This window comes from Onthophagus taurus, chromosome 7 (genome assembly GCF_036711975.1).
Source record: "Onthophagus taurus isolate NC chromosome 7, IU_Otau_3.0, whole genome shotgun sequence".
NCBI lineage: Eukaryota > Metazoa > Arthropoda > Insecta > Coleoptera > Scarabaeidae > Onthophagus > Onthophagus taurus.
Genome location: NC_091972.1, coordinates 39,368,439 through 39,380,480, shown reverse-complemented (window position 1 = coordinate 39,380,480; position 12,042 = coordinate 39,368,439). Strand labels below are relative to the sequence as shown.

Genomic DNA, 12,042 nt, shown 5'->3' with positions numbered 1-12,042 from the left:
GTAAAGTAACCCAAATGTTAAAATACAAAACAAAAGAGATCGTGGATTTTGCACCGTCAGAAGATGTAAAAAGAATCCATGAAATAACAAACATATTAGGAATGCGTGTCGAAATCGAAGAGTACAGAAAGCCAAAACAAATACCCTAGTGCAAAAGGTGTCAAGGTTGGAGCTACACCAAAGCTTACTGCCATAAAAATTCGAGATGAGTTAAATGTGCTTGTGAACACTGGACCAGTGAATGCACTAAAGCCAAAGAAATTCCGGCTAAATATTTCAACTGTGGAGAAAATCATCCAGCGAACTACCGAGGATGCATTGTGATTAAGGAATTACAAGCCATCAGGAATAACAAAACTGTAAATTCAAATAAAATAAAGCCAGGCGTCTCGTATGCCGAAAAAGCGAGTGGTGAAACTGCAGGGAAAACTGTATGTACATTAATCGATAAAAAGGCTGACAGTAAATTAGATCTAATACTAGAAAAAATACTTCAACAAGAAGAAACAATAAAAACATTATATGCACGTCTAGATTTCATTGAAAGCAATTTAAACCAAGGAGCGATTCAAAAAATCAATGGTCTTCGACAGCATCAAAACACACTACCAATAATACTTAAAGAAAACAATATTGATATATGTCTATCTCCGAAACTAACTTTACACGAGAATCGTATATAAATATCAACCATTACAATATTTATCACACAATTCACCCGAGTAATGCGGCTCGAGGTGGAAGTGCAATTATTATAAAAAGGAATGTTGACCACTATTTGAATAATACAATTAGTACTGAACAACACCAAACTACAGTGGTAAAAGTTCAAACTGCTAATGGCTTAATATCTGTAGGAGCAACGTGCATACCACCGAGACATAATCTCAAAAGACAAGATTATCAGGAAATTGTACTACATCTTGACGAACAAATTTATATTTGGGGGAGACTTTAATGCAAAACATATGTCTTGAGGTTCTCGCTTGACAAATAGAGAAGGAAGAGAACTGAACCATGCAATAGAGGCGCTCTCCGCTGGGAAACCAACTTACTAGCCAACAGATAGAAGTAAAATTCCGGACGTGCTTGATTTTTGTATTACGAAAAATATATCACTTAACTTCGTAAACATAGAAGAAGAGTTAAGGTTGGACTCAGATCACTCACCAGTAATTATTACTCTAAATAACAAAGTATATAACAAAGAACCCTTTTTATCACTAACTAATAAACTCACTAATTGGAATCTATTTCAACAAACATTGACAATGAAACATTGACAAACATATTGACAATGAAGTAGAAAAGTTCTTAAAAGACATACAAAACGCAGCCTGGGCCTCAACACCAATTTTAATACCAACACCTAAATCTAATATTTATCCTAAATTCATTAGAGACAAAATTGCAGAAAAACGGAAAGCAAGGAAGAAATAGCAATCCAATAGAATTCCTAGTGATAAAACTAAATTAAATAGAATAACAGCCGAATTAAGAACATTAACAGATAGTCACAAAGAAAATAATATTCAAAATTACTTAAAAGACCTTACTGACGATGCCAGTATCGATTATTCTCTGTGGAAGGCAACAAGAAAGCTTAAAGTTCCAAAAACACATACACCTCCAATTCGAAATAATAATGGAAATTGGGCTAAGAGCAATCAAGAAAAAGTTAATTTGTTTGCTGAACATCTGAAAGAAACTTTTACATCAGACAGTCCAACAACTATGCTAAATAGTGTCCCTAGCGTAATTCAAAGTGATCAGCAGAATAATATACCATGTGTAAGAATGAAAGAACTGTATTATGAAATACAAAAAGTAAATATAAAGAAATCAGTAGACTATGACCTAATTAATGGAGAAACATTGAAACATCTACCAAAACGGGCGATTACAAAACTATTAGACATAATTAATGCTGCTTTTAAACAGAAATACTTCCCAAGCATATAGAAAGTTGCTGAAATAATAATGATACCAAAACCTGGTAAACCCCCCACAGATGTTATATCATATAGGCTAATCTTATTATTACCTTTACTATCAAAACTGCTTGAAAAATTACTATTAAAAAGACTAAAACCTGTCATAGAAGAAAAAGCCCTAATACCAACACATCAATTTGGGTTTCGGAATAAACATGCAACAATAGACCAAGTGCATAGAATGACGGATACTATCGAAATAGCAGTGGAAGAACATAAAGTCTACTCCGCCGTATTTTTGGATGTTGCACAAGCTTTCGACAAAGTCTGGTTAGATGGTTTAAATTTTTAAATTATTTGGTCTAATTTGTACCAAATACTACCATCAACCAGAGTTGGGTACTATCCGGATACTTCTGTATCCGGATACAGTGTCCCGATACTTTTTGAGTATCCGATACTTTGTATCCGGATACTTTTCAAATTTTGTATCCGGTATTCGGTATCCGTGACTAAATCTGAATGCTAAATCTGATACTTTTTTCGGTGTTCGGATACTTTTTTATTGAGTTTTTTTATTTAATATTCTATTATTACACACATACATATACACCAGCGTGTTTGAAGCCCCATATTTTTTCAGTTTTTCCTACTATTGTACATCTTTTGTGACTACATCAATAATTGTGGCTTTTGGTAATTGTAAGTTTGGAATGTCAAAAAGTAGGATTTTGTGGGATTCAGAGATAATTATTATGCAACCAGTACTTAATAAAAGACATATATCTAGTTGCAGTAGTAGCAGCGTCATCCCATAAAATTCCGGAAACCAAAAGAACCGTTTCATCGGCATACGACTAGAATAATGCGTTCACAAATTTATGAAGGAGTAAATCGTTAATATACATCAGAAAAAGCAGAGAACCCAAGATTGATCCCTGCGGTACTCCACAGGATACATTGCGACTATCACTGTGTTGTTGATTTATAGCAACAACCTGAGTTCTATGAGATAAATAAGAACGGACAAGATCAATACACACCCATACAAATCCAATTTGGCAATCAGTATATTATGAGCCACAGTATCAAATGCCTTTGCCAAAACCAACAATATTCCTATAATGGGAGTAGAAGCATACAATGCATCACTGACTTTCTTGGTGAGTACAGCAAAATGACAACTGCATAGAATGTTGCAAGAAAAAGTGTTTTAACTGATCATTTAAAATTTTTGGTTTTAAAGGATATCACTCGAATACATGGGTTAGTTTGGAATTTCTAAGCATATCTAAGGTTTCCAAATGAATTTCAGAGAATTTATAAGGTTGAATTAAAATTAGAACTAAAACTAGAACTAATACTAGAAATTTTCGGGTTTTGCCGTGCGTCTTTTAAGAAAAGGTTTCACGTTTCGGATGCCATGTTGCAACCTTCTTCAGAAACTGGTTCGACGTGACTCTAGTTTCTATAGATATCCAGGATTTTAAGAGTTTTTCTAAATATATTTAGAGAATTTCTAAAGATATTCGCAAAATTTTCAAAAACAACCAGAAATTTTTAACAATTTCAAGAAATTAAGACTTCTTAATTTCAAGGATTTTCACCAAAGACTGCTATTATCTTGAAATTGAATTTCAATTGATTTCTAGAGTTTTATATGTATAATAAGATCTAACCATTTCCAAACATTTTCCAAAAAACTTTTAAAGATTTCATAGCACAACTGGAAATGCCAAACATTTTCCAAGGATTTCTGAACAGCATAATGTCATTTTCGTGAATATTCACGGATTTCCAACAACGTCTAACAATTTTTAGCAATTAAGAAACATTTTAAACGATATCGCTCGAATACCTGTGGTATTTTGGAATTTCTAAGCATATCTAAGGTTTCCAAATGAATTTCAGAGAATTTAGAAGGTTTTACAAAAATATTTTATAAGATATTGAGGTAATTTCTTAGAGTTTTTAACAATGTCTAGGATAATAAATAGGGTATCCAGGATTTTAAGAGTTTTTCTAAATATTTCCAAACAGATTTAGAGAATTTCTAAATATATTTCGCGAATATATTTATCAAAATATATATATATTTTTCAAAAACAACCAGAAATTTTAAACTATTTCAAGAAATTAAGACCTTAATTTTAAGGATTTCCACCAAACACCACGGTTATCTTGAAATCTCTAAACTCATCCAAGGTTTCCAAAGGATATTCAGGGAATTTATAAAGATTTCTAGAATTTTATATGTATAATAAGATCCAATCATGTCTAGAGTTTCTAAAAAACTTTTAAAGATTTCACAGCACAACTAGAAATACCAAACATTTTCCAAGGATTTCTGAGCGTTTCATTCACGAATTTCAGAAACAATTTTAAAGAATAATTAAGAAACATTTCAAGAATTTCTATTCGGATACAAACAAACTTTTTCCTTTATATTTCCACCTACTTCTAAGGCCCATATCTTCGTTATATAGAAAGATAGCGAAAAACTAAGCACACGGTTGGAAAGCTTGGTCTTTTCTCTACCTTAAACCGAGTTTTCGTCCGCCGATATGTTGATAATAAAAGCAAGAAAAAATAAAAAACATCGCGCTGCATTCAATTTACCTCAAAATTACCAAATTTCACGGCCTTGTGCAACCGTTACCAGACGGAAATTCAGTAAATGGTTTACATATTCGGAAAGAGTTGACCTTGGACTATCTTATTCCGAGTTATCGTCCGTCAATATCTGTCGGCGTCTGAAAAAAAACGCTCCTGAAAAAGAGCCTACAGTTGGCAACAAACTTTACCTTTGTATTTCCATCTACTTTTCGGACGGATATCTTTGTTACTTATAACGCTAGCGAAAAACTAAGCACACGGTTGGAAAGGTTGGTCGTTTTTCTATCTTAAACCCGATATGTTGATAATGAGTGCAAGAAAAAATAAGTAACGTCGCGCTGCCACGAATTTTTGTCGCGGCTAAACCACGCTTGGGTCAATAACTCTCTTATATGACGGGGAGAAAACTCCTAAACTATGTTCATCTTATGGGAAATTTTCTGCTCTTTTCATCGGTATATAACACATCTCCATCACACGCATCTGAAAAAAGCCCCACCGATGAGAACACGCATATATTTCTTGCACTAATAACTTTCCTATTTGACGGGGAAAAACTCTACCTACAACTATATTCAGCTTATGGGAAATCTCCTGCTTGGGTCAATAACTCTCTTATATGACAGGGAAAAACTCTAGAACTATATTCATCTTATGGGAAATTTTCTGCTCTTTTCAACGGTGTATAACACATCTCAATTACACGTTTGCACAATCGTTTTTCAGCCCAGCAACAAACTTTCCCCTTGTATTTCCGTCTACTTTTTGGTCCAATATTTTCGTTATCTAGAAAAATAGCGAAAAACTAATAACGCGGTTGGAAAGTTTGGTCTTTTCATTTAATTCACCTCAAAATTGCCCCACTTTAAGGCCTTGTGCAGCCGTTATCGGAAGGAAATTCAACAAATGGTTTACATATTCGAAAAGAACTACTCTTGGCCTGTCTTATTTCGAGTTTTCATTTACAGACGCCGTCAGTATCTGCCGGCGTCTGTAAAAGAAACGCACCTGAAAGACAACCTACAGGTAGCAGATCGCAATCACTTCTTACCCTAACTTTCTTATTTGATGAACGAAAAATTGGAACAAAGTTAATTTTCACAGATAATTTTTCATTCACTCTTAATTTATTTAAAACCGTTTAAAAGTACGAAGGCTTTCACGGCCGGTGTTAATAAAACTAAAACTAACACTAGCACTATCACTACAACTAACACTAGACCTAGAACTAGAAACTTTCGGGTTGAGCCGTACGTTTTTTGAACAAATGTTTGACGTTTCGGGTGCCATGTCGCAACCTTCTTCAGAAAACTAGTTGGAACCCGAAAGTTTCTAGTTCTAGGTCTAGTGTTAGTTGTAGTGATAGTGCTAGTGTTAGTTCTAGTTTTAGTTCTAGTTTTAGTTCTAGTTTTAGTTCTAGTTTTAGTTCTAGTTTTAGTTCTAGTTCTAGTTTTAGTTCTAGTTTTAGTTCTAGTTTTAGTTCTAGTTTTAGTTCTAGTTTTAGTTCTAGCTTTAGTTCTAGCTTTAGTTCTAGTTTTAGTTTTACGTTTAGAAACATGTTAAACTGTTCAAAACAGAAAGATTATTACATGTTACACCTATTTTATCAGAATCTGGAAGAATTTGAGCGATTTTAGACTCGAATTGTTGAATTGTGTTTTGATGGTTTATAACTCAGTTCATCAATTAAAAAACGCGTATGCAAACGCGTAAGCGAAGTGCGTCACACACCGTTGGAAACAGCAGAAAATTTCCCATAAGATGAATTTAGTTCTAGAATGTTCTCCTGGTCATACAAGAGAGTTATTGACCTAAGCGTGGTTTAGCCGCGGCAAAAATTCGTGGTTTAGGTAGTTCATAGTTAGAGAAAAGGATTGTGCAAACGTGTGATCATGGTATGTCACACATCGTTGGAAAGAGCAGGAGATTTCCCATAAGCTGAATATAGTTGTAGGTAGAGTTTTTCCCCGTCAAATAGGAAAGTTATTAGTGCAAGAAATATATGCGTGTTCTCATCGGTGGGGCTTTTTTCAGATGCGTGTGATGGAGATGTGTTATATACCGATGAAAAGAGCAGAAAATTACCCATAAGATGAACATAGTTTAGGAGTTTTCTCCCCGTCATATAAGAGAGTTATTGACCCAAGCGTGGTTTAGCCGCGGCAAAAATTTCTGGCAGCGCGACGTTTCTTATTTTTTCTTGCACTCATTATCAACATATCGGTTTAAGATAGAAAAACGACCAAGCTTTCCAACCGTGTGCTTAGTTTTTCGCTAGCGTTATAAATAACAAAGATATCCGTCCGAAAAGTACATAGATGGAAATACAAAAGTAAAGTTTGTTGCCAACTGTAGGCTCCTTTTCAGAAGCGTTTTCTTGACAGACGCCGACAGATATTGACGGACGAAAATCGGAATAAGATAGTCCAAGATCAGCTCTTTCAGAATATGTAAACCATTTATTGAATTTCCGTCTGGTAACGGCTGCACAAGGCCGTGAAATTTGGTAATTTTGACCAAGCTTTCCAACCGTGTGCTTAGTTTTTCGCTATGTTTCTAGATAACGAAGATATGGGCCCTAGAAGTAGGTGAAAATATAAAGGAAAAAGTTTGTTGCTGGGCGGTTTGTTGCTATCGTCTCGCCGGTCAAATATCAAGATTATTTTGGGATTTCTAAGCAAATCCAAGATTCATGGATTCTTAAAATATGTTAGTCCTTGAGAAGACTAGAATGTCTTGGATTCTACAGATTCCCAAAAAGCTTTGGGAAGGATTTAAAAGTATTTCCAGAGAATTTCTAATCAATTGATTCCAGATATCCAGATATTAGTAACAATTTTCAAAGATTTTAATAGAATTCCAAGAACATCCAACGAAACATTGCCTAAGTCTAATTTAACACAGTTAATTATAATTGTAACCATATAAAATATAAAAAGTACGCGATATGAAATGATTAACTTTACAAAAGAACATTTATTTTCTTTCCAAGGTTGACGTCTCGATCTTAAAAAGAAATCACATAATTGTATTGTAATTTTTTGTTATATTGCAAATTTCGCCCTTGGCTCAAATCCACCCCAAATGATAAATTACAATAACAAAGTGGAATTACATTACGTAAATTAGATCTAAAAATCGATCAAAAAAATTCATTTATTTCAACGTAGTTTATCATACGTCAGTTCGGATTGGTCTAAAATTATGTTCCGCGAGTTCAAGTTCAGAACGAGTCTAAATATAGAAAACAATTTTGCATATAATTTTAATTGCAAAATTTCTCTTCGTGTTACACTAATTGAGCCGTGCTATTATAAGCACCTCTCGATAAACCTTTATTAAAAAAAAATTATAAAATTTAGTAGTTTCGATTCATAAAAAGCAAAAAAAAAGAATAAATAGACAAGCGGTCGTTAAATTAAATTAACCATCATCATGCCCTTTCATTTTGTTTCGTTTATCGATAGCTTGCGTGTATGATATCTGATGTACATACTATAAGCTGGTATGTACTATAAGTTCAAGGACTGTGTACGTTGTATTGCAGGAAAATAAAAGTTTGAATAAGTGATGAAAAGGTGATTATTGCAAAGCTTAAAAACCTACCAATTTGCGTTATTAATTAATTTAACGGCAATTTCAGTTTTATTATTTACTTTGTTTTGCTAAATATATCCAGAGACTTTTTTTTTGTTTTATTAGACTACTACGGTTGTCATTAAGTGGGTTTTATGACACAAAAACAAATTACAGGACATTAAGGGCTCGGAAAGTAGGACACTGTAAAACTTATGACAAATTTTTGCATTTTCCTACCATATTATCGTGAAAGTTTCAACGAATATTTCTTGGAGTATTTGAGCACGCATTGATTTTAGTAGACATCGATTAATTTCGAAAAAGAATTCACCAACAAAGAAATGACGTAGATAAACACGACACATGAAATCGATTCCCCTTCGCCTTCCCTAATAGATTAATAATTTATCGGTTCTATTCGATGTCAATGCCCTTAACATTGAACACTAACCCCTTAATCAATACATAAATAAAATCATATTCTTACCTGAGCCGATTCCCAAGCATAAGTATTATATTCTTCCCTCGTTAAAGGTTTGTCAGGTTTTACAGGCTTTTTTCTTCTCAAATCTCGCGGTAAATTAGCGTTTTCCCTTTCCCATTTCTGCAATGGAAAATTTGCAAATTAAGAGAATGAGCCATGTAAAGTGATTACTCTTGACCTTTTCATCACAATAAAATTTATAATTGCGTCAATGAAAAGACCTTTTGTTTCATGGATTTATTCTACCGCATGAACGCAAACTGGGTTATTCAAGTCAAGTTAAAGGTCAGTTAAGATAATGAGGACATGAAATGGGGTAAAAATACAAACTGAGGTAAAATTACGTAAAGATATATAAAAAGATTCAATGATGGCTTAAATTTGAATAAAACGCGATAAAATTGATCGTTTTGAAAAGTGTTCTTGGAAAATTCGTGTATTAAATTTCCACGGTACGGTAATTTTATGTTTTATTATGAGTTGGGTAAAGGATTCAAGATCAGGCCACGTAGTAAATGTGAAATTTTCTAACAAATTTAAATTTTAAACTCGGCGAGAAATAATTATACCCGCAGAACAGCAAAAAATGTAAAACATAAGTGTCACCAGCGGAAAGTATTTTGTAATTACCATTTTAATGCTGGTGCGTAATTATTAAGTGATTATGTATACTATTTGTTCTTTCTTTTATGCGATAAATGGAAAAGTTGCCTTTGCAACAATTAAATTGTAAATCTTTTTCCAAAAATTTCGATTTATTTCGTCTTCCATTCTACGTATTACGTCTTCTTGCTTAAATCTATTAATAAATCTAACCAAATTATTTAGTATACTTTAAGTCAAGAAAATTACATCATAATAGTTGCAGTGAATCTCGATGACAAACATAAAAGTATTCATAATATAAGAAGCAGATGAAAGAACAGAAAACTGTAATAAATTATAAGAATCATGAGATACACAATCGAAGACGTGAAACACCGATTATAATCATTGATAACTAACTAACCTACTGGGCGACAGTATAAGTACACTATTATTTATAGGTTATACAGGTGTCCCAGCGAGACCGGTCATTAGACGTTTCTGAGGTTCTGGCCAAAATAAAAATTTGAGAATTCAGACTTAAGTATTATCAATTACATTCTCTTCGTCTAAAATATTTTCAGATTTCTAGCACTTCCGGTTATACCGGAAGTAGCCACCTACTTTATTTTTTTAAATGGAACACCCTGTATATTTTTACATATTTGGATTTGTCTGTTTTCAAGGTTTATAAATAACTTTACTTTTTGCAATTTGATTCGGTCGTTCGCGAGTTATTCGAATTTTTCTAGAAAAATCTGCTCCAGCGGACATTTGTTCAAAAAATCATAGAACACTGGTTTTTTGAGATATCAATTTAAGATTCAGAACATGCTTAAACAATATTATGGAGTATGTTTTGGTGCCGAGAACGGCTGTCTAGATCGTTTGTTCACTTTACTATGAGACGTTAACTTTTCAAAATTTCGAAGCACCAAAACTTCATTTTTTTAAATGGCACCCCCCATATTTTATTACTTAGTCGTCTTCGGCGTCTCATTTTACATCTTTTATATCCCATATGTCCCATACCTAACATTAATAGTTTGAGAAATAATTAGGGTTTTTTGAAAAATGCTCACATATCATATCGATATTAACCTAGTGTGCCATGGAAAACAAATGTTTAATGACTTATTGACAAACGTCAAAGTCTGATTTACGTTGTTTGATGCTAGTGAGTCTAAAACCACTTAAAATGGATATTAATAACGTAAATAATGTTTATACAAATGAAGAAATCCATAATTTATTTTTTATGCACGAAAAGTGCGACAAAGTTCTTAGTACAACTTGCAGAATGTTTAATGAAAATTATCCACATTTACCTTCGATGACAAAAGGTAAATTTAGAAGAATAGAAGCTAATTTTTTGCATTTTGGACGAATTAATCACGTGTTAAACTGACCAAAAAATGTAGTAGATAATATAACAGAAGATGTGAATACCTTTGCTTATTTCGAGCCCAGTCTCAACACCTCAATTCGAGCTGCCAAAGAAGATCTGGGAATCATACTACGAACATTGTCGCGCGTTTCATGCATAAAAAATAAATTAAGAATTTCTTGATTTGTGTAAATATTACTTTCGTTATTGTTATCGATTTTAACTCTTTTCAGTACTAATATTAAGGGACCTAACAGATAATTATTAGCTCACATGCATCAAGTGACGTAAACAAATGAGTCTTTGACAAGAACTCATTGAGAAGGCTTGTTTTCCATGGCACACTAGGCTAAATATCCATATGATATGTGTGCATTTTTCAAAAAACCCTAATTATCTCCCAAACTATTAATGTTAGGTATGGGACATATGGGATATAAAAGATGTAGAATGAGACACCGAAGACGACTAAGTAATAAAATATGAGGGGTGCCATTTAAAAAAATGAAGTTATGGTACTTCCAAATTTTGAAAAGTTAACGTGCCATAGTAAAGTTACCAAACGTTCTAGACAGCCGTTCTCGGCACTAAAACATACTCCATCATGTTGCTTAAGCATGTTCTGAATCCTAAATTGATATCCCAAAAATCGAGTCTTCTCTGATTTTTTGAACAAATGTCTGCTGGAGCAGATTTTTTTAGAAAACTTTGAATGACTCGAGAACGGCCGAATCAAATTGCAAAAAGTAAAGTTATTTATAAACCTTGAAAACAGACAAATCCAAATATGTAAAAATATACAGGGTGTTCCATTTAAAAAAATAAAGTAGGTGGCGACTTCCGGTATAACCGGAAGTGCAAGAAATCTGAAAATATTTTAGTCGAAGAGATCGTAATTGATAATACTTGAGTCTGAATTCTCAAATTTTTATTTTGGCTAGAACCCTAGAAACGTCTAATGACCGGTCTCGCTGAGACACCCTGTATAGATACAATAATAAAATAAATCAGGACACAAACAAGACTGACGAAACTGCTATACCACAACCTAACTCAGATCTGGATGCAAGACTTTGTTGACACGAAAAAATAGATGTAAGAATAGAGGCACAACGATTAGAGCTAGTAAAACTAAAGTCTAGGAATCAGATAGACTAAAAACCATACACGCTTTTTTCATTAATGACGTTATCTAAAGGATGACTTCTTGTAAGGTGGTCAAACGCCACGGGTTTCGATGTTTCGGTAGTGGCAGAAAACAAACCCTCTTCCTGGTTAACGGAGGGCAGAGATACTTAGAACTATCTTTTTTGTTCCTTCATGTGTCTTCTCATATGTGTCATTATATGCATTATGTAAGTTTCGACGTACTTCCATTACTCCTGGATGATATTTAAGATTACGTTGCAGGCCTTCATGTGAGAGAAATAAAAAAACACATTGTCTTAGATAAAAAT

At 33.4% G+C, this 12,042-nt stretch overlaps 1 protein-coding gene across 3 annotated transcripts in view; it reads right to left on the bottom strand.

Annotated features, from left to right (window-relative positions):
* LOC111419160 (zinc finger protein 474-like) overlaps positions 1–12,042 on the bottom strand; it is a 39,431-nt gene that overhangs the window by 17,626 nt on the left and 9,763 nt on the right. For all 3 annotated transcript variants that reach the window (XM_071197384.1, XM_071197383.1, XM_071197385.1), the window contains exon 4: positions 8,617–8,733. In XM_071197384.1, coding sequence (XP_071053485.1) covers positions 8,617–8,733 — 117 coding nt within the window. The remainder of the gene's footprint in view (positions 1–8,616; positions 8,734–12,042) is intronic.